Here is a 25,347-nt window from a genome sequence, read left to right on the forward strand (position 1 = left end):
AAATGCAGAACAATTATGACACGGCAGCCATTTATGTGAAATCTGAGTAATGGCAGGTGAACCGAGCATAAGGAACATTTTCTTCCTGATCCCCCGGAGCAAAGCCTCCAGCCTAGAGAAAATCTTACATTCATTCATTTACTCTTTATTACACAAAGAAAGCACATTCCCGGGGTCTCTGTTTTCGGCTTTAAACATGTGAAGTGTTTTTCTGCAGACATATTTTCAAAAGCGACTTTGTGTTCTAACATTGTTTTGAACATTTAACATTTATTGTTTTGAAGGTTTTTTCCGAAACGGTTGCTAAAGTCTAGCTGACTCTAAAAAATAGAGGTTCTTCAATGGCATTGATGGTTCTGTGATTCTTTAAGCCCAATAATTCTTCAAAGATTTATTTTTGTTAGTGAGAAGAACACCTGTGGAACCTTTTCATTCATCAAAACGTTCTTTAAAGTGGAAAAGTTTTATTTAGATTTTTGAATTTATCTTCCCACTAAGTAAAAATATGGCTTCCTTTTAAAAAATGACCATTGGAGTATTTGTTTGTCAGAGGGTACTTTTGTAGTGTCTATGTCTGTTTGTTTACACAAAAAAGTACTGTACAGTAGTTCAGCATAGAAAGTCACCTTAAAATATATTTAAATTTAAAACAAGTTGTGCTTAGTCAATTTGAGTGGAAAGAAAGAAATATATACATATATATATATATATATACACATATATATATATACACATTTTATATAATTTTTTAAAAGTATTTTATTCCTGTGGTGGCAGAGCATTTTTTTATCTGCCATTATTTTTACATTATAATTTGAAAGTAGTTGAGACTAACTAGCTAACTAACTATATAAATATTATTATTGTAGCTATTATTATTATTATTCATTCATTTTCTTGTCGGCTTGGTCCCTTTATAATTCTGGGGTCGTCAAAGCGGAATGAACCGCCAACTTATACAGCACGTTTTTACGCAGCGGATGCCCTTCCAGCCGCAACCCATCCCTGGGAAACATCCACACACACTCATTCACACACACACACACTCATACACTACGGACAATTTAGCCTACCCAATTCACCTGTACCGCATGTCTTTGGACTGTGGGGGAAACAGGAGCACCCGGAGGAAACCCACGCGAATGTAGGGAAAACATGCAAACTCCACACAGAAACGGCAACTGAGCCGAGGCTCGAACCAGCGACCCAGCAACTTTCTTGCAGTGAGGCGACAGCACTTAATATTATTATTATTTTTATTATTATTATTATTATTATTATTATTATTTATGCAAAAAAATGACATTATAATGATCATGATTAACTACATAACCAATATTTAAAATGTATTCTGAAAATCTACATAAAATATAAACAAATAACCATGTATCACCATGAGATATCATCATGCATATTGTTTTGCTTGTATACACTTACTGGCCACTTTATTAGTACACTTGTCAGACTGCTCGTTACCGCAAATTTCTAATCAGCCAATCACGTGGCAGAAACTCACAGCATTTAGGCATGTAGACATGGTCAAGACGATCTGCTGCAGTTCAAACCGAGCATCAGAATGGGGAAGAAAGGTGATTTAAGTGACTTTAAATGTGGTATTGGTGCCAGACGGGCTGGTCTGAGTATTTCAGAAACTGCTGATCTACTGGGATTTTCACACACAACCATCACTAGGGTTTACAGAGAATGGTCCAAAAAAGAGAAAATTTCCAGTGAGCGGCAGTTCTGTGGCTGCAAATGCAGTGTTAATGCCAGAGGTCAGAGGAGAATGGCCAGACTGGTTCAAGATGATAGAAAGGCAACAGTAACTTAAATAACCGCTCATTACAACCGATGTATGCAGAAGAGCATCTCTGAACGCACAACACGTCCAAACTTGAGGCAGATGGGCTACAGCAGCAGAAGACCACACCAGGTGTCACTCAGACTGGTTTCCTGAACATGACAATGAGTTCACTGTACTCGAATGGCCTCCACAGATCTCAATCCAATAGAGCACCTTTGGGATGTGGTGGAACAGGAGATATGCATCATGGATGTGCAGCCAATAAATCTGCAGCAATTGCGTGATGCTATCATGTCAATTTGGAGCAAAATCTCTGAGGAATATTTCCAGTACCTTGCTGAATCTATGCCACAAAGGATTAAGGCAGTTTTGAAGGCAAATGGGGGTTCAACTCGGTACTTATGAGGTGTACCTAATAAAGTGGCCGGTGAGTGTTTGCTGCTTTGATTCTCGAAGCATTGGTTCTACTGAACAAAAACTGGATGGGCTGAGAGTGAGTAAATCAACAGTAAATCTTTATTGTATGTAAACTATCGATTTACGAAAATTAGGTGAAATTTTTATAGTTTGACTAAATATTTTTATACTATATACTGTAGTTTTTATACATACATATTTTAGAAAGGGCTAAAAAAGATCTTTTTTAATACTTACTGTGTCATCTTATACCTGTATTATTGCTTTAACGTACTGTACATATGGTCAAGATGTCATCTTTATTAAATGCGATTTTCCACCTTTATAAGGTCACACTAAGGGGACTAGAATGAAAGAATGCAGCGCACATAAAGCCACGCGCTGACATGAAAGTATACACATTACTCGTTCACATACTAGATGTGACTACATATTCAAAACACGGCTCAGTTTTGTCACGTTCATTTTGATACAACTCTAGTAGAACAAAGAGGAGATAAAAGAGGAATCGTGCAAGACAGCAAGGAAAGAGAAGGCAGGCAGGAGACAGTGTTCTTGTTCCAGCACACACTTCCAGCCGTTGAGAATAATAAGGTCTGAAAAGCATTACTGAAAGAGCTCCGCAGCTCCGTCCAATCCTGACAGCCTTTCTTCTCAGTGAGCGACTGACTTAGAGCCCTTGAATTTCAAACTGTTGCGGCTGGGAGAAAGAGAAGAAAAAGGCGATGTAAAGTTGATGTCAAAATTATTAGCCTTCCTGCGAAATTGAAATTCTTAAAGTGCTGTTTAGCGAAGAGGAGTTTTTTTTAGCACATTTTTAGTAAATAATTTCTAATAACTCATTGCTTTAGTCTTTTCCATGATGACAGTACATGATATTTTTCTAGTTTAAGAGTTAACACTTACCTATTGCTTGATATAATTAGCGGATTTGACATGCTGTCCCGGGAGAGAACCCTGAGCTTGGAGATACTTGGGCCCAGGGCTCCCGCCTGGTCATGTAGCATGACAAGATCAGGTAGATCTCAAGAGCTCCCCGTGGTAAAAGAGGAAAGGGGGAGATGGGGTGGATGGGAGGTTTCTTCAAAAACTAAGATAAGGAAGGTAGGATGAATGGCCTTATTTATTGGAGGCTAGAATTCATCTGATTGGTCTAGCAATAATATCTGATTTGACCAATAGAGTCTGGCTGCAGATTTGCACTTGCACTTTCAGGCTTGCACTCTCGGACTTGCACTCTCAGACAACCCCGCTTTCCTCTGCAAGTGACGTCATTTACAATCGACACCTGTGCAGGCTTGCATGAAAGTCCTTCAGTAATTTAACTAAGGGATTTCTATAAGAGTGTTGCAACAAGCTTCTCTGTCACCCAAAGCGTTTCACTTTAGTTTCTGGCAACATGCGGCGAAGGGTGCAGTATGCAGTAAAAAGATCATAACGAACCACGATTGCTTGCCTTAAAACAGCTCTGCAGTACACATCATCTGTGCCGTTTTCTTTCCGCTAAGCATGTCGAGACATTCCCTTATCGAGTCGATCTCGAGAATATGTTTGGAGGACTTTTAAAACTGGGCTGGGATCATGTAGACTTTTGGAGCTGCACTGAAACTGCGATTTCATATAGATGTACTCCTGACGCCAGGTCAGTGTATGCTGCTTCTCGATTGGTCTAGCAATGATTAACGATGCGAGGCCTGGGATCAATCATGTCACATGCTCCTCTTGAAATTAGTTTATAAAACTTCATTTATTTTGCAATATACACTGTAAAAAATGCTGGGTTCCACACAATTCCTTCGTGTTGTCCTACACAAATCCATTTAGTTAACTTAATTATTTTTACAGGTCCTCCAGGTTGGGGGTTTATCGTTGGGCTAACGACCCACCTCGTAAAAGTTAAATGTTACAAAACACCAACATGGTGCAGCTAAATATCAACTTTGATAAAAACGGCCCTGGGAATAAGTAAGTAATCATTTTTACAAATTTAAGTAGATTGAACATAAAACAATTAAGTTGTCTCCACAAAAAAAAATAAAACTGAAGAATTACAGAAATGTAGCAAATACAGTCTTTATAAGCTTCCCACTGAAAAACAACTAGCTACAATGGCTGCATGAGGGTTGTAGCTTTAGACTGATGTATAGTTTATCAAGATTACTCATGTTCTTTTTGATGTAATCTATTCCTAAACACTGATGTGTAAAAACAGCACCCCAGTGCATCCACATCCTGACACCGACTAAGAGGTTTAAATAAGTAAAATTAACAAGCAGCAAGAGTGTACTAGAATTATACTTAAAGTGCAATTTAAAAGCTTAACTAAACTCTAAAAATATATATAATTTTAAGTTTCCCCCATTTATATATAGTGAATAACCGCAAATGGACTTTTCCAACATTCCCCAACATTTTTATGCTTTTTGTTGTTATTACTATGGTTATTTTGATTTATTTATAGTTTTTTTTACCCATCAGTTATCTACATTAGCATTTTATGATATATCTAATGTTGCTAAAAAAAAATTATTCTGTCTTAAATTTTATGTCTGTTACACCCACTTCGAAAGTTATCACTGGATTGAACGTGCGTTATCAGTGGTTATCAGCTGACAGATATGGGCTTGTAGGGGCTTTCTGCACCTACTGGTAGGCTCAGAAGGCTGTTATCATCCATCCACATGGTTAATCAGCTATAGTAATAGAGAAGACTCCAGATCCAGATCCGTTTTTACATTACTGTGACGGTTGAGTTCAGGATTGAGGTAGGGACGTTAAAAAAATACAATTAATAGGAAATTTAATAAATAATATAAATAATTCTCTTTAACTTCCGGCCACAGCCGTATGTGATCTATAGCTGATTATCATGTGAATGGATAATAACATGGTAAGCGCAGAAGGTCCCTACTGGCCAATATCTATCAGCAGATAACCATTGAAAACGCCAATTCAATCGAGTAATAACATTTAAATCGGCTGTCTGTTACCATGATGGTATTTAGTAGTTGTGTGAATGACAATGAACATCTTTTTTTATATTAGTCCTCTTTTTTTGTGGGAAAAGTTGTTTGATATTACCAGGCTCATTTTGACTTTCTCATCACCATACACTGTAAAAAATAAATCCGTAAAATTTACGGTTAAAAAACGGCAGCTGTGGTTGCCAGTACTTTACCGTTAAAAATATGGTACAAACCGTAAAAGTAATTTCAAATTTTTACAGTAAACTACTGTATTTTATTAATTTATAGAAGTAATATGCTTGTATTTTGAATTACCAACATCTACACATCTTTTGTTACACAGTTAGACATGTTTGCACACCCATATGCAGGTGGTGATGTGGAAGTTACATAGTGAACCAATGCTCATCACAATCAACATTTCCCACAAGCAGAAAAGCGTAGCAATATAAAGAAGGTGCTCGGTGTCATTCACACAGCTACTAAACACCAGTATGGTAACATGCATAAAATTAAAGTCACGAAATAAACATTGTTTATCATCATTAGATGTAACATAAATCTCTAATGTTCATAACTGATGGGGAAACAACTAAAAAGATCCATAGTAATGTAAACAAAAAGCATAAAAAGTGATGTGCCATACAGGGAATTCTGGGAAAGTCAATTTACGGTTATTCGCCATATATATTAAGGAAACATACTGTTAACCAGGTTACGGATTTGTACTGTTGCTTTTTTACAGTTTTTTCCGTTGAAATCACGGCCATTTTTTACAGTGTATTCTTTTGGTTGTGTTTTTGTCTGCGTATTATGTATTAAGGATATTATGTGTAGATGTTAGTACTTGAAAACACAAGTGTATTAACATTATAAATTAATGAAATAAGGTATTTTACGTAAAAATTAGACATTTATTTTATGCTTTGTACTGTATTTTAGCAGTAAAAAACTGGAAAACACAGCTGCTTTTTTTACTGTAACTTTTAGGGATTTTTTTACAATGTAGGTAAAGAAGGTTAGTTAGGCAAGTTAGGTAAATTAAGTAATTTATTGGATAACATAAGTTTAACCAATCCAATATATATGTACATTTCTAAACGGTGGTAACAAAAAAAATAAAAAACCTTAAAAACAGTTTTAAAAAATTAAAACAGCTTTTAAACAAAGAAACAGGTCTTTCTCCAGAAGAAAAAAAAAAAAAAAAAAAAAAAATATATATATATATATATATATATATATATATATATATATATATATATATATATATATATATATATATATATATATATATATTATAGGAAATACTGTGAAAATGTCCTTGTTCCGTTAAACATCACTTGGGAAATATTAGAAAAATATTTACCATGAGCTTTATGCACAGCTAGAGTTTTATAGCCAATGATAAACTTCCAGTGAAAGCTTATTGTGACTATTTTAATTTTCACAAGGTTGCTTTTACAGCATCGATGTTGTAATGTAAATACAACACATTCAGTTAAATAGACTTAAGCATTCATTTAGTTGTTTAAGTGTAAAACGAGATGAAAGACCGTTGTAACTACTAGCACCGTCAGTAGCAACAGGCTAGCGCAGAAATTCCATTGAAAATACTGAGGTTAAATAAACTGTGATATTTTAAAGACATGGCGGTAGAAATGGAATTTAATGCAGTGCTTCTTGTCCGATCTGAGACCCACTTCATTTCGTATATCTAACAGGCAGTGCAAATCGCCGATTTTTAAAGTAATCAGATCTTTGTAATGGAAAGACAGTTCACCGGATGCCCTTGGGCTGCCTGGCTGAAAATGAAAAGTCTGTGTGCATATAGGCAGAAAGGCTAATAATTTCGCCTGCAACTGTAAATCATCAAAATTCAAAAAAATAGTTTTAACTTGTCATCTGTGCTGAATATAGAATGAAAAAAAAAGTTTCAGCAATATTGTGTGGTGTGAAATTTCTATGCTGCATTTTATTTCTGCACTTCTCTGCTGTGTTTGTCACAGATCTGACAAGGCAATATGCATGTTTTTCTTTCCAAAGCACATGTCAGAGCGTATCAAGGATGTTTTTGTGTCTTAGTTCTTTCGGTCTGGAATGATTCAATGCAAATTTGAAGTGCAAACATACTTTAACAATCCAAAGGTCATACAGAGATAAAAGGGAACAGTGCACTCTGGGTAACTCAAGCCATCTACTCAAGACTTCCTCTTTATTGTTACTGTCATGCCTTACTGACCTGATTATTGTTATTACATGCTACTAAATTGATCAAATCTAACTATAAAAAAAATATTTTATGATAATATCACCTTGCAACAATTTAGGAACCCCACAGGAAGCTCCCAAATACCCTGCATTGTGAAAATCTAAATATGAAAATAAAAGCCGTTGAATATTTTTCCAGACACATTTAACCGCTAGTCAGATAACATTTCTATGCTCCTTCTTAACTGTGTAAAAAATTATCTGTAAAATGCTTATGATAAATTGCTATTTTTTTACCTTCAAGCTCTGCTTCAGTTGCTTGACGCGTATGAACATGAAGCAGCCGGTGAGGACCAGCACACACATATATTACGTACATCTTGATGTGCGAAAGTGTTTCTCCATATGTTTTCATCAACGTTGTTCATGTTACTTATCCATCCACAGAATTTGTAATAGTCAAATGCGTAAACATTTAGCTACGGTTCACACTTCTGCTTTTGGATGTCTCTGGGACAAAGCAGCTGCATCAATGCTAAAGCTTTAAATAAAAGTGAAACCATCAACAAAAGCCAGACCCATTCTATGTTTACAAATACAAGCGCAGCTGTCTAGAGGTCATTTGTGGTTAATGATGTCAGAATTTACTAGTATTTTGGAATGAATGTGTGATTGGTCTTTTCTGGAAAACCCCAGAACGTCTTTGCCTATGTGAACGGCTCTTTTTTGAATGTACTGATAAAGTCTTTCCGGATATTTTTGGGATATTTACCATTTTCACTGTGTGAAAGGGGCTAATGGCTGCTTTTATACAGCAATTAAATACATTATTTACAATGTTTAATAAAAATCTACTTTATTTAAAAATCACAATCAAAAAATCTAAGTTTATTTCAACATATACACTGTAAAAAATGTACTTTAAAAAATACAGTACATTATTGGTGATTTTGGTTGCCAGTAAAAAAAAATACTGTAGAAGCACACTATAAATAAATAATTACAATTGTGCTGTATTTTTACAATACAATTGTTATTATTAATTTACAGTGCACTTGTAATTGACAGTCTTACTGGCGACCAAGTTACTGTAAGTTTCATTAATTTTCTTTTCGGCTTAGTCCCTTTATAAATCAGCGGTCGCCACAGCAGAATGAATCCAGCTGCAACACATCACTGGGAAACACCCATAAATCTTATCTCATTCACACACAAACACTACGGACAATTTAGCGTACCCAATTCACCTATAGCACATGTCTTTGGGCTGTGGGGGAAACCGGAGCACCAGGAGGATACCCACGCGAACACATGGAGAACATGCAATGACACACAGAAATGCCAACTGACCCAGCCGAGGCTCAAACCTGCAACCTTTTTGCTGTAAGGCAACAGTGCCCACTGCGCCACCGCGCCACCCCGTTACGGCAAGTATTACAGTAAATTGTAATTATTCATTTACGGAGTAGAGGAGCTAAATTGTAATCACAGAGGAAGCATCAACTATACAGCAATTCAAGTAACAAACTGTTCAAGAACACTCCTACATCCACTCAGAAGACCTGTATAGCAGAGCTGAATGCCTCAGAGAGTGCACAACAATGTCCTTGCATTATAAAGCTTTTGAAAAGTTATAATCGCTGAGCTTCCTTTCACCAATTTACCAACAGAAGCCCTGTTTGTGTTCCACAGCATTTCTAAACACAGACGCAGTCTTTGAACTTCAGTGGCGCTACTCAACATGAAGAGGCTGGGGGGAGGGGGGGGGGGGGGGAAACAGGAAAGAGCAAAAGAGAGGAAAGAGGGGGGTTTATTTGGATCGTTTTTCATGGAGTGTCAAAAGGGCTTCCACAATCACCAAATCAATCCTGACCTACTGGTAACTGGGAAAGAGGTGAGAGGTGCTTAGCGGTGAGAGAGTGTGAGAAAATAAGGGAGAAAGAGCGAGAGAGATAGAAAGAAAGGAGAGAGAGAGAGAGAGAGAGAGAGAGAGAGAGAGAGAGATCAGTTTTGCTGTGAAACTGAAGGAGTAAATCTCACTGGTAATCCCTTATTAAATAGTTCTCAGAACTTCTTGGTCTTTGTGCGGTTTCTGTTCTTGTCTTCTCTGTCAGTAAAATGTCTGTTAAAAATCCAATAAGAGGGCTGGATGTGGACCACTTGTCACAGCGCTAATACACATCAGTGTGCAAAGTCAGTAGGCGCACTTAACACAGGCTTTTGCTAATAACAACACCTCAGGACAGGATTCAATTCAAGCATTTAAAAAAGCAGTTTTTCGAAAACCTGATGTACAGAGGTCAGGAGAATGACTGTTTACGTTTTCTGTAAAGTACTAGAATATACCAAAGATGTCAATCCCATTTATACGTTGCTTCCAAAACTTTGTTTGCCATGAAAAAAAAATCAGATCTGTTTTTTTCGCATCCGTGGAAAGCCTTTTGAAACGTGTTTTGACAATTCACAGCCACCGTACAAGCGACAGACAACATCCAGAATGATGTTTATTAGAGCACTTCATGACAAAAAAATTCTGAATATAAAGACAGAAATTGGTGGATGGCTAAGAACCACTACATTGTCAATATAATATTACTAGCTTAAATTGTTTAGTTAAATCAAATGAAATTTCCTAGTCGTCTTAAAATTAACATTAGTTAAACTGACTAACATATTAAGTAAAACTTTCTACAACTGAAAACAATAGTTGAAACCTGATTAATTTAGTAAAATAAGCAAAAAAGTAATATAAAAGTATTTGTTGTCATGACTTTTTGTCATTTTTACAGTGTACTGTAGCCTTTTTATACTGTATGCTGGTTTCAATGCTTAGTGTGCACATTTCCCATCCCACTGTTTGTCAGCAAGTCTCTGTTCAGGATTAATTCATTCAGGGAAAAATTTGTGTTATGCAATGGCAGCTGTATCAAAACGCCATTGTTTTTCTGAAAAAAACGTAGAATTTTGGGATAATGCTGCACAAAGGTGGTAAACTCTCCATCCACTCAGTTCAATGGATGAGATGGACATAATATTTCCTCTTTATTTTTTAAAGCATTATTGCTTGAATTGACTTTTAGATTCATTAATACGCATCGTAGTCAGTGTGCAAAAAAAAAACACATACGAAAATTTCAGACTTCAGTGTGCAAAGACTTTAATAGTCTAATGTTTATTGGCAAAGGCAGAGCATACTAGTCGTATATGGGTTTGAATCAAACTTATTTCACAAGAGTTTCATTTATTTCACGTTTACACTAACTACTTTTTCACTAATTATTGTGAAAAGTGCTTTACAAAAAAGCTTGAATTGAATTAAGCTCAAATAAATCTAGTACTGATCATTCTTGTCATTTTAACTGAATGAGATTGGCTTTTTTGTTGTTTCTGTAAGAATCCGCTTGTTAAGTTTGATGTTACGCAAAGTGGCTTCCGAGTTCAATCGCTGTATACATCTGTATGGGAAGGCTCAACAAATGGTATTAATAAACGTTTACAAAGCGTTGTATTACTTTTGAAAATCACGATCACAATATGTGTATAACCATGGCTAATATCAGATGGCCAGAAAGTGATACATTTTTTTAAATAGTTAAAATATTGGTGTCTGTGATGCAGCAAGTCCAGAGACTGTAGTGTCCACCATGATTTCATGTAAACTTCACTTTAATGTGTGATATGACTTTAAAGTGGTCATAAACAAATATTTTCTCAATTCAAACAAATAGCAGCTTGGACCCGGAAACAGTATTCCATACGTCGCGACTTAACACCCGAATAGATTGCAAAAGCTCCACCCTCTTCTTGGAAGCTGCAGCTCATTTGCATTTAAAGGGACACACACACAAAACTATAAACTATAATAAAGGATCTGGCGGGTGTGTTCAGCTGAAACGTTAAAAGCGCATTAAAGGGATACGAGACATGTCTCTGACATCTTATGGAAAGAGGCATTATATGTCTGCTAAAATGCTTAATGGTATCCGAGGAAGTAGCATCCCAAGTTGTGAACGCGAATCAGTGTATGCTAGCACTTCCGAGCCCAGCAGATGTCCCTCCTACAAATGTGGCAGCCGTTGCAGGTGTATCGCTGTCGCCTCCCCACGCGTAGATAATATCACAGCCACAAAAGAGTTTACAAAACACAGCTAACTGCCAATTATACCAAGCAAGTCGCTGCCTGCATGGTACCTCAATGCAGCGCTCAGGAAGAGCTGCTTTTTTTTTTTAAACCGTGCGTGTGTGTGTGTATGTGTGTTATGAATCTTATCTGTCATGTAAGCATATTTAAGAAGGTTGATGATGTATAACCGTGTGTATATATATATATATATATATATATATATATATATATATATATATATATATATATATATCTATCCAGGCTCACACACATCAGATACTCATTATAATGCAGGGGTTTGTGTAACATGAAAAAAAAGTTACAGTAGGTGGTGAATGTGTGCTGGATGTGGGGTGGCCGTGTGTGTCATATTTGTGCCTTGGATGGAAAACATATTTATAATAACAGCTCTGGCACTGTACTTGCATTAGTGTGCCACTTTAAATGCCACCGGGTTAATTAGATCTCTGATTACTGTGCTTCACGTATGTGAGTCTCATCAAAAGAAATACAGTACAGCCAAGCACATATTAAGGAGCAGGGCTGCACAGATTTTAAGTAAAAAATAAATAAAAATGACATTGTTTTTTTGTTTTCTGCTGTGATAAATATTAATATATGACAATTAAGGAAAATTTGATCAGATCACTTATATACTTCTATTTTGAAATAATAAAGATGTTGTAGCTTTTTTTTAGATGTAATAAACTAAATAAATGTTAATAGCAATTATATATTTAAAAGGGTGCTCCACAGTGTTTTTAAGGCTTGGTTGTGTTTATAAGAAGCAAAGCAATGTGTGCTCATGCTTCACCTGTAGAAAATCATGTTATTTTTTCATATCTCTTACTTTGATTATATACAGCTAACATAAAATCCAGTCTTATTTCCTAGTTCTTCCAAAAACCCGCCCTCAAGAGGCTCTGATTGGTCAGCTAACATAATGTGCTGTGATTCGCGGCTCGGCTCCACGTCACCAGGAAAAGCGACATTCGCCTTCAAGCATGCGCTTTTGCGCCATGCAGTCAGTCAGAGTAGCTGTTAGCTGTATCATTTTCTGTCTGATTCAGGCACTCGCCTGCTCTCTAAAATAATATCTGACAAATGTCTTTCACATATATTCGGGTTATAAGCATGTGTAAGTAATATGAAATGCTCACATATATTTTTTAGTGAGTTTGTTGAGATGTGGAATGCAGGGAAAGCATCCGCATAGAGAGAAACTGCAGCGCTGGTGAAGATTGTGGCCGTTTACAGGGGTTTGACTGATAAATATGAATTTGTAGCTAAATTGTTAGTGGTGCCAAACAGCATTTCCAGTTGTCTACATCCTTGCCGTCAGCATACCGTTAATGCTAGAAACTGTGCATGTAATAGATCAATTTTAACAATTAAAAATACTTACAGTTTGTGGCTCACAATCCACAGCTTTGTCGGTTGGAGGAGTTTTTTTAGCTGAATCCAGCACTGAATTGAAAAAGATTCTGGAAACTGTCCTTTGTCAAATGGTAGTTATATATTATTTTAATTCTCTGGAACATAATTCAAATTAGATTGTAAGCACTTCTCTCTTCGTGTTGTGTCCTTCAGAAGCCTAAATACAGAAACAGCACAAACTCTGTGGAAATAGCAGCGTTTGGACGGCATTTTAGCTTTCTCTGCTTTATTATTATAGCGCCTCTGGCTACGCCCCGTTGCCGCGCGGGGTGTATGCGCATAGTGAATGCTCGTAACCTGAAGTTTGTGATCTCATGAGCCCGGATGTTTTTTTTTTTTTGTAGTCCTCAAAGTTCGTTCGCTGTAGGCTTTGCTACGCTAACTCTGTAAAAGCCAATGTTTCCCCTTGCACTGAACTTTAAGCATATTACATTCATGTATTACATTCATACATACACGTTGATTATGGTCACACAGCTACATTACACATGAACTAAAGTTTCAAATATGATATAGTAGTTGACCACCCCTTTAATATGATAAAAAATAAATATGAATAATTATAAAAAAAATTATGATTATTCTTAAATATGTTGTAAAAATTAACAATTTTATGCAGATAACTTTTTTTGGATCAATTCAGTATGATTATGAAAAAAATACCAATAATGTTTTATTGTGATTGTTCTTAATATTAATCAAAATTTTAAAAATGTTTTGACCAAGACAGTTAAAATAAAAATTATTTTATTTCATTATTATTTTTGTGATCATTATTAAATATATTTGAAAAAATAACAATCGAATTACACAGTAAATATTAAAGTTTAATATGACTATAAAATAGTTTTATAAAATTACTGTATTTATGACAATACTAATCATATTTTTGTCATGTGTGAGAGTGAAAACGCAATGTCATGCCAACAAACCAAATACATTTTCTCTACATCACTACATAATTCAGAAAAATAATGTTAAAAAAGGCAGGAAAATGCAGAAAAAAACACCTCAATTGTAAGTTGCTTTGGAAAAAACCGTCTGCAAAATGACTAAATGAAAAAAATGAAAACAACATAGAAATAAAATGAATTTCACTATATAATTACAACATTAATATTCACATCTCTAACTCAAACCTCTGAAACTCTGGGACACAAAGCATTTTATTTTAATATATCATGTAGTCGAATAAGGAGACATTTGGACAAGGAAATCTGGACGATTTCAAGACAGGAATGTGAAGTATTGGAAAACGATAGACCGTGCACTGTGAAACAAACCAAGTCATCGGTCAATGTCTCCAGAGTTTGGGGAGAATTAATTTCCAGTCAAATTAAATATAGATCACATGTGTTAGGTGCAGTGACTGCAAATTCATTTAGGTGTCTAAAGAACCGCTTCCAGGCCTGTCAATAAGTCAGCCACTTGTATCACTGTAGCCGTGGGTCTAAAGGACAGACACTACAGTCAAAAGCACATGTTCACGAACCTCTCAGTTTTGGGATTTTGACTTTTTTTATAAAGCATTTTTTTATAACTCCAATGGAAGGAAAACACACAAAATATACTTTTAAGAGTTTCAAATATAAATATATTTCAAATATACTTCATTTGTTACACTTATTAATTTGTGTCTGTAGATTTTAATAACAATTCATATTTTTAAAAGCTGTTTTCTCAAAATGTGTTTGTTTTTTTTTTGCCTGCCTTGTGTCATAAATCTCCAGCGCTAATTACCAAACTACACAGTTTTATGTACATTTGTTAATACATAGTTTAACTGATTAGAATTCTTTTTTTGCAGTTTTTGACAAAAGCATTTTTACTGCTTAATTGTCAACTACCCATTTACAAAACAATTGTGAAATCTAACCTTCAAATTTGTGTGCAAGAAAAATATGCAATTTAGCACATATTTAGCTAAATATTGCCTTATTTGCGTACTTAAACATTTTTGAAAACCTGCGGTACACAAAATACGTGTAATTCTTTATTTTATCAATCAATTAACTAAGCAAGTAACAACTATTAGTTTTTTTTTACTCTATTGACCCATCTTAAACAAGCAAACAAACAAAACTGCTGAAAGAGGTTTTCTTAAAAAGTGTGTCATCTCTAGTGAGGACTTAGAAAAACTTGTTCATGCTTTTATCACCAGCAGAGTGGATTACTGTAACAGCCTCCACATTGGCCTTCCTAAATCGACAGTCAGACAGTTGCAGCTCATCCAAAACGCTGCTGCCAGGATTCTGACCAGAACCAGAATATCAGAGCACATCATACTTGTCCTCAGGACTTTACACAGGCACCCAGTTTTATTCAGAATAGATTTTAAAGTATCATTACTTGTCTATAAATCACTAAATGGCCTAGGACCTCAATACATTACAGATATGCTCACTGAATACAAAACAGATCCCTCAGGTCTTTAGGATTAACTTAATTAGAAATTCCAAGGGTTTAGTCAAAGCAAGGTGAATCGGCCTTTAGCAACTACTCCCCCTGCTGGTGGAATCAGCTCCCAGAAATGATCAGATGTGCTCCAACATTGGGCACATTAAAATCAAGACTGAAAACACATCTGTTTAGCTGTGCCTTTACTGAATGAGCACCAAGCTACGTCTGACAGATCACACTATTATGTCTTTTCTTTTTCATTCTTTTAAAACCTGTTTAACACATTTTAATCAGTTTTTAATTATTTTTATTCTTTGTTGTTTTTATTTTCTTATACTTGTTTTATTCCTGTTTATGTAAAGCACTCTGGATTACCATTGTGTATGAAATGTGCTATATAAATAAACTTGCCTTACTTAGCCTCTCCTTCAATAAAAAGCAGCAAACGTCACATCCAGTCAACAGTGACTCTATTACCCTTTAAACATTACTTAATGCTACTTTACATTGACTAAATAAACTTAAAAAAAACACTGTAACTGTTATCATGACATTTACTGGGATCACAATCCCGAGTAAAAGAGCACAACAGCCCATCTAGTCCTCGGCCTGCTGAAACTAATGAGAGTAATAAGGCATTTCATTGCAGCCATTATTAAAACGCACAAGGAAACAGACACAAGGTCTCGTTTTAAAAGGCTTGCTATCACAGATTTGACTTTAAAAGGCTTCTGTGTATAAAACTATTAGCTTTTTAGGCAAGCAATGAGCATTAAGCCTGTATGTTATCTTCTAATGGTGGAATATTTTATACACTGCCATTCAAAATGTGCAGTCAGGGAAATAAAAACTTGTAATAAGGATGTATTAAATTGATCAAATGTGACACTAAAGGTATCTATAATCATATAGATTTCTGTTTAAAATAAATGCTGTTCTTTTAACTCTATGGAATGGTTTCTGAATTATCATTTATCACTGAATACTTTTTTAAATATGAAATATGCCTTGAAATAACTAATAAAATTAAATTAAAAAATAATGATAAATAAATAAAAATTTAAGTACCCCAAATTCTAAAATTAAAATTATTCGTCACTCATTTAAATCAATATTTCCATATCAATATATTGTTACATTAATAACATTTATTTACAATGAATACAGTTAATAAGTCAAACATGACAGGAACAATTGTGTTAGGGAGTGCAAATGCGTACAAAAACAATAAAAAAATCTCATTTTAATCTCATCTTTTGATATTTAATATCAATTTAAAATAATAGTTATTATGTTTATTATGATTGTTCATAATTATATTATGTTTGGGATATTTTTTTCTTAATATATTTTCTTAATATATTTATTTATATATTTACATCATCTTAAACAACATACTTCTGTTAAATTTAGGTCATTTTATTTCCAAGTAATTATGTTATGGAGTGTAAATGTATATATTATATATCTGGAACATCTTTAAACAACACATGGTACGTTCATTTTTTTTTTTTCCATTTTTTTAACAATAAAAAAACATGCTGTAGCAAATTTCTAAAATAAATAAAGTGAAGGAAAATATGCCTGCGCTATATTATACAGGCTTATGAAAAAAAAAAAAAAAAAAAAAACCTTAGACATTGACAATCACCATTGAATTTTTGACTCATTTGATCCATTTAGCTCCTTAGTCCTTGTTTGTTTAACATGGGGAAAAACTTCAACAAGTCAGAACTGAAAACAAAAAAGATCTCTGGATGACAGAATCAGACAGAGACAGGTAGCAACCGAAAGACTGGCAGGATCCAAATACCACACTGAAAAGAGGTGAGGAAAAACACTCCGATTTGACAAGACTCTTTATAAACCAGGGCAAACAAACCAAACAAACACCCACTCCACTAATTCCTGTAACAGTAAGCCAGGTACACGGATATGAGCCTTTTGTTGAAGGAAAGGCTGACCTAAAGAGCAGGCAAATACACCAAGATCACTTCTTAAGAAAAAAGAGCACTTTTCAGAGGAACCAAAACACAGAGATGGTTCAAAACATGTACAGTAACTCTACCTTGTAGTAGGACTCCCTTATTTTTCCTGTAAAAGGGACTTCCTGGCCATATTGGAGGACTGGACATACTGTAAAGAAAACACAGAAGAGAAAATGATGAGACATTGATACTAATAGCGAATCTACAACTGACAGATGGACTGCAAAACTAAAAAACAACAGCAAAGAATGATATTTTAAGAGATAATCAGAGCTATAAATACAACGAAACCAAGAGACTTCTGCCAATTTTGGTTAACACTATAAAATCTTCAATTAATACGAGACCACAGTTCAAGTTTTATGTTGAATTTAATAGCATTAGGTGATGCAACAAGAGAGCACACTATGCTGTAAAATGTTTTATGAATGCTTTGGGTTTTTGCCAGTTTTTTAAGCAGGGCTGATACATATCATATCTGAGATATTTGTGATCCGTACGGAGCAAGGCCCCTGGTATGAGATGCATGTAAACCGCAGAATAATTGTAATGTTTATCTATTATTTGCACAGGCATGAAAGTGTTTTAAATCCAATCACTTGTACAGTAAGAGGAGCAAAAGAGAATTATTTGGTACATTTGGCTAAAATGCATCTCAGAGGGCGTGCAAATACCAAAATGAGTTCTCTTTTACACAGTCTCGGACAAGTAAATATTGTCTTGGTTAGAAAAATTTGGCAAACATAAAGAGAAAAGACATGTGCATCAGTATATTGGGTCTGTGCATTAACTCTTAAAATGAAACTTGCAATAAAATTAAAAACAACACAAAACAAAAACACTGCTCTTGACTGAATTATTTTTTATTAAAAAGGATTATTTAGCATTTCATTTACACAGTAAAAAATTGTATGCTATAATATTATGTTCTATATATGATAACTTTTTGTCAGAACTTAAGAATATGTAATATTGGACTTACTGTAATGACTTTTTAATTGTATATAAACATGTTTGTAATTTATATTAGTTAAGCTAGTTGTTACACATTTTAAATATTATATAATATTATGTTTTATATTTGATTACGTTTTTGTCGGTACACTGTTAACAATCTTTGTATTGAATTACACAGTATTAAACTGTAATATGAACTGTATTATACCGTAGGACAATTATGTTACTGTATTTTAAAGTTGAATTGTGAAGCTTTGCAGTAACAATATACATGTAATACTGTAAAGGCATATATAGCAAGATAAACGGTGCTGTAAATGTAAATACGGTATTTTTGCTCTTACTGATTTACAGTAAATTACTGGCGGACTGCTGTCAGTAAGTTACTGTAGATACTTCAGGAAATTGTTAACAGTATACTTAGGAATACGTAATATTTGAGCTACTGTACTGAATTTTATTTGTATATATAAAAATGTTTGAAATTTATATTAGTTAGACTGGTTGTTTACCTGTATGGTAATAAAAAAAGACTCAAAAACCATAAAATGGTCTAAACTGTGAGTTTTTCGATCTATTGCACTTCTTCTTGTAAAATAATCTCCATAAAGCCCATGTTCATTAAAAATGTGTGCCTCCGGCTATAAATTTCTTCAAAACGTAAAATACATTACTCCGGATATGTTTCACTGACCATTTCAGATGACAAATCCACTAGAGGGCACTGTCTACATTTTGGCAAATCTGTATTACATTTCAGAAACACATTCTTCTTGTAAACTTCCATGAGAATGTGGGAATCATCATACAGATCACCTACCAACAACTGGCCTTAACATTTCCCTAAATCCAACCAATAGTGTTTTCAAAAGCAAATGTAAAACGAAAACTGACAGAAATGTTGCCCATATGGAGATAAATAGGCAAAGCAAACATATTCACATGCAAATCACAGACCACCATTAAGTTTTTTGTCCTATTTATTTTGTGGTGTTTTGCAAAGGACCCTGCAAAAATAATATATCAAAGTAGAATATCGATAAAATGTCCCTGCAAATATCATTAGTGTGAAAAGGAACAAAAACTGTTGCCGTCCTATTGCTCCGCAGCATTTGTTTTACCTAGAAACTCAGTCAAATGTATGTTTATGCATGCTATTGTAGTTTCACAAATTCCTAAGTGTTAAATAAACAACGTGAAATCTCAAAGACATCACAAACACTACATACACACAAACAAGTTTTCAGCAAACAGCTCCTGACCAATCGTACAACACTTGGAGGCCTATGTTGAGACGTGAGTATGCAGCAACATAATCATTATACGCTTGTATAAATGAAACCCTGGCCCCTTTAATCATGAGTTTCTGGTGCTGAGATGACAGGCTAGTTCAGGTGATGCTGAAGGAGATTTCAGGACACAGCAGGACGCTTCAGCTGAATTACACACTCACCACTGCTCAGACCATTTGTGTGCACTATTGAGCTGAGCAAAGAGGAAAACCCACTGCTCTTTCTATAACTCTGGCCGGAAAATGAGATGCTTAGTTTTATTTATCTACATCATTGGATTTGTGATCTCTACACTAAGAAATATATTTAAATAACAGTTCTGTATTTGTGTTTTCTGTTTATTCACGATTGTGAATTGCATTGTGGGATGTTGATCTCTGCTCTGTCAAAAATTGGCTACAGTTAACAAAGTGACTTTTATTGACATTTTAGTAGTTTAAAATAATATATACAGGAATAAGTCTGTAAAATAACAGAAAATGTACTAGTAGTTTATTACAAGGTTTGTGTACCATAATATAGACCATTTTGAGGGATGTAAACAAAAACAATGGTCCTAATGTATTTCCAGTTTAATATTTTTTAATTTCTATAGCTTCCGAGAATTCAAAAAGAGCCAGATATTGATAAATAATGTTATGACAGCTGTTTTAACATTAAGTTATGATTGGATTTGCCTCTTGTTACAGTTATGAAATAGATTAATAACAAGCAGGAAATGTTTATGGGGTACTAATATGATCACATTAATGGTCTGTACAACACCAACTCAGTCAATGCATCACTTTAAAACTATTCAAAATGCTCATAAAAGTCAAGTTTTTCAAACCTTTCAAGGTTAAAAGGTCCCACAATGCAATTCAAAAGCATAAATATAAGGAGGAAAATACAAAATAAAAGCATGAATAACAAAATATGGAAAACTGAAATAATTTACGGACATTTTTACAGTGTATGACGAACAGGAAAGGAAACTGAGGAACTACTGTATGCTGACTCTCAGTAAGGGAATCAGACTTCAGGACTTCTCTCATATGAAAGCTATTGATTTTTCATAGACGTCCTTTGAGAAGCAGGTCAACAGGTCCTTCTTGAAGAGATATGATGGTCTGAGGCAGAATGTGTGTACAAACTCTGAGGCGGATGTAGAACAACAGATATATCAGGGTCTCCACAACAAAACAATACCATACTTATATGGGTAGCATTTTGTGAAAAACAAATATCACAGTACTACTTTCAATGTATCATAGATATAGCAGTATAATAGGTATAAGTAGCATCCTAAGCATTATGACATTTATAATATAATATAAATCAATAAATTAGAACACATGCAGCACGGTGGCCTCACAGCAAGAATGTCGCTGATTCGAGTCCGGCTGGGCCAGTTGGCATTTCTGTGTGGAGTTTGCATGTTCTCCCCGTATTGGAGGGTTACTTCTAGGTGCCCCACAGTCCAAAGACATGTGGTACAGGTGAATTGGAGGGAACTAATTGGCCGTAGTGTATGAGCGTGTGTGTGTGTGTGTGTGTGTGTGTGTGTGTGTGGTGTGTGAATGCGAGAGTGTATGGATGTTTCCCAGTACAGCTGGAAGGGCATCCGCTATGTTAAAACATATGCTGGAATAGTTGGCGGTTCATCCGCTGTGGTGACACCTGATAATAAGGACTAAGCTGAAGTAAATGAATTGATGTATGAATGAGAAACATTAAATTACTTGATATATTACAATGTGATAGCCGTCACAACAAAAAACAACACCATTAAGATTGACTAAACACCTTCATATATATATATATATATATATATATATAATATATATATATTATATATATATATATATATATATATATATATATATATATATATATATATATATATATATATATATATATATTACATATATTACATACAGTGGGTAAAAATAGTATTGAACACATCATGGTTTTCCAGATTTTAGTAAAAACTAAAACTAAAAAAAAATCTGAAAAGTTAGTTGTGTAAAAAAACAATAGAAAGCAGAAGGAGAAGGTACTACTGAAATGTATTAATACTTTGTATAAAATGTTTTTTTTTTGGTGATGACTTCTTAAAGACGCAGTTGTATGTATTGCTCAAGTTGGCATGCCTTTGTACACCTTCCTTTCTTCATGTGTTTAATACTTCTTCCCTGTGTCAGTTCATTTTATAACACATAACTATAGGGCCAGAACAGAATCTGCGGACAGTTTTTACTATTTCTGCGCAGAATATTGTTAAAAACTGTGGAATGATTTTGTGAATATCATAACCAAAACCTTAATATATGAAATAAAAAATAATACCTTTAACTTTTATTAATGTTTACAATGCGAATCCAATTAGATCCACTTTATTTGGTAACAAGCAAGTCTGTCATATAATATATCTACTAAAGGACAGAAAATATTACTTTACAAACTTTATTGCAAATAAATCATATGAATATTTTCATATTAGTCAATAATATTACTGAAATTAGTTTAAAAGCTGAATGAATATAAATTTACATAAGTAAATAAACAGATTTAATGATGGGCTCTGTGGAAATCTGCAGAATTCTGCACGCGCAGATTCTGTGTGGGCCTACACATAACTTAACTTCTAAAGAAATTAGTTTGTTGTCTTTGCTTTAGTTGGATTGATGAATGACTTTAGTTGTTTCCGGCATTTGGTGAAATTTTTCAAGTCATTCATTCATTGTCGTTTTAGCTTAGTCCCTTTTTTAATCTGCCCGCCCGCCACAGTGGAATGAACCGATAACTTATCCAGCACATGTTTTGCACAGCAGATGCCCTTCCAGAAGAATGGTGAACATGTTCCACTACTTATTTACCCTGCTGTACATATAGATACACAAACATTTCTGAATTTATCAAATGTATATATTTTAGTCACTGCAACAGTTCTTAAATGGCAGCAAGTAATAGATTTCTGACCAAGTCTCACTTGAAGGACTCTGAGTGCTTCAAATATGATCAAGTTCCCAAAATTCAGTCATGAATTTTTCTCTTTATCTTTCTTATCTCCTCTAATACAATCTCTTCCCCTCAGCCATGATTTTTCATGCCCCATACAGCGGCGCATCCCAAACATTGATCATTCTGACAGCAAATTTGAATTTCGACCTTTTTGTTGGGATTTGTGAAGATTTCCGGCATGATTTCACATTTATCCGTTCCCTCAGAGTTATCCGGTCTCTGTTTTCTGACACTGCCTTCTGATCTGAATGTTTTGCGCTTTCAAAGGTTACAAAATATTTTCCTGTGGCATTAGCTGCTCAGTTTCTATCAATTATCGGCTCGTGTGCGATTCTTCTTCCGTCTCACGTGAGCTTCACAATCTAATCAGGAGCAGTCTAATCTTCAATTTTAGCCCTCGATCCACTTTCTGCCTCCCCTGTAGATTCACTATGTGCAGACATTGGCTCTGTCATCTCGCCGTTCTTAATCTTCTTAGAGTATATTAACTAATTGAGAATTAGAACAACAGAGGTGGCCACAGGGCTTTGAGCACATTTGTCTACATGCTGTATTTAACCACTCCAACTACCAGGGCAGTCATTTTCACAATAGCACATATGCCCCTTTTCATAAGAAGTCAATAAATCCTCTGGTGTCCCAAGAATGCATGGGTGAAGTTTCAGCTCAAAACACAGATCATTTATTAAAGCTTGGCAAATGCATGCGTCTCTTTAAATGCAAATGAGCTGACACTTTCAGAAGGGGTGGAGCCTGCTGTTCTGACAGAAACTATAAAAAAGCAGATTTCAAAATGACAAGTAGCAAAAAGCAGCCTTAAAATGTTGTAGAGGAAGAGCTTACAAGTTCTAGACTGAACCAGGACCTTTCTGAATGGTTAGTGGATAAATGTATGTATGTAAAGTTGATTAAACTCATCGACCAATATGTTAGTGCTCGATTACAATGTGATGAACTTTGCAAATGAGCATTACACTATTATTAGTACTATTACCGTATCTTTTTAGAAAACGTAAAAAAAAAAACATCTGACTGTACAGTACATTATACATGTGTAGCGTGGGTGGAAACCAATACAGAAGTAACTGAAACTGCAATTCATCTACTCGCCTTTGGGGGCTGGCTCCAGGAACTCCAGATGTACACTGACTGCGACGCTAAATTGGCCAATTTTACATCTTTTACAAACATGTTTACAATCTGGTCCAAAAAATTGAATTTGGTGCTTATACATTTACATTTACATTTAGTCATTTAGTAGACGCTTTTATCCAAAGCGACTTACAAATGAGGACAAGGAAGCAATTTACACAACTATAAGAGCAGCAGCGAACAAGTGCTGTAGACAAGTTTCAGGTGTGTAAAGTCTAAGAAGCTAAGCATTAGTAATGTGTTTTTTTTTTTTTAAAGAGAGTACAGTTAGTGGTATAGCCAGAGAGGCAGTTACAGATTAGGAAGGAAAGTGGAGACTAAATAGTTCAGTTTTTAGTCGTTTCTTGAAGACAGCAAGTGACTCTGCTGTTCGGATGTAGTTAGGGAGTTCATTCCACCAACTGGGCAGATTGAATGCGAGAGTTCGGGAAAGTGATTTCTTCCCTCTTAGGGATGGAACCACGAGGCGACGTTCATTTACAGAACGTAAGTTTCTGGAGGGCACATAAATCTGCAGAAGTGAGAGCAGATAAGAAGGAGCAAAGCCAGAGATCGCTTTGTAAGCAAACATCAGAGCTTTGAACTTGATGCGAGCAGCAACTGGCAGCCAGTGCAAACGGGTGAGTAGCGGAGTGACATGTGCTCTTTTGGGTTCATCAAAGACCACTCGTGCTGCTGCATTCTGAAGCAGCTGAAGAGGTTTAATAGATTTAGCTGGATGCCCGGCTAGTAGAGAGTTGCAATAATCCAGTTTGGAGAGAACAAGAGCTTGAACAATAACATGAGCTGTATGTTTAGATAATAATCAAGCTATAGCTAATATTACCCTTCATGACAACTGTGAGGGGGTGAATCTGTTTCGTTTTTATTAAGTTATATTAAGTCTGCATAATTAAGGCCACTTTGGTGACAGCTAGGTCTCGCTGGTCACCGTCATGTCATTCTGGCTGATTAGCCGCTGAACTCAGCATATACAGCATGTTTGGTTTTGTTTTATGTGGCTTTACAGTCAATTGCCTTTTGGAATTATTTACTACAATTATCAGATGATATGGCCTGCTTTGTGCACTTAATTGTGCTCACAAACCATTCACGTGGCCTCCATTTCCCAGGTGAGTGAAATTATATACTTGTATACCATATCTATAAATGTATTTGTTTTATTAAAGATAATTTATATTTTTTTAGACCTGTAAAGCACAGACAGATTGATTAGCTGTAGGCTATAGAACAGTCATCTGAAACGCTGTCATACAGTTTTATGCCTGGATTTCATAAATAGCCTTGCATTTACTAACACAGACTTTATTTGAAGTATTTGGTTGTAATTTTCGTTTTCCTCCTGTAGAAAAACGTCATAAGAACACTGCTTAGTGGCTCAATGTATTACAACAGTGTTTTTTAAAGTCTAAACACTTTATTGATATAGTATACAACCAAGCACATGTGGTCAGAACATAAACAAGTTGCAGGTAATGAAGTATTAAGAGTTTCTCCCAAAGAAAAGCCTGTCTAAGCAAAATGCTAGCAGGCGTCTGTAGCTCCACCTCTTTGCCCTTTTCTGGCACGATAACATGCGAACAAAATGGCAATGGTTGGC

General features: G+C 35.0%; 1 protein-coding gene across 3 annotated transcripts in view; it reads right to left on the reverse strand.

Annotated features, from left to right (window-relative positions):
• Nucleotides 1–25,347, reverse strand: part of foxn3 (forkhead box N3) — a 186,015-nt gene that overhangs the window by 38,205 nt on the left and 122,463 nt on the right. For all 3 annotated transcript variants that reach the window (XM_056476345.1, XM_056476347.1, XM_056476346.1), the window contains exon 4: nt 17,424–17,491. In XM_056476345.1, coding sequence (XP_056332320.1) covers nt 17,424–17,491 — 68 coding nt within the window. The remainder of the gene's footprint in view (nt 1–17,423; nt 17,492–25,347) is intronic.

This window comes from Danio aesculapii, chromosome 17 (assembly GCF_903798145.1).
Source record: "Danio aesculapii chromosome 17, fDanAes4.1, whole genome shotgun sequence".
Taxonomy (NCBI): Eukaryota; Metazoa; Chordata; class Actinopteri; order Cypriniformes; family Danionidae; genus Danio; species Danio aesculapii.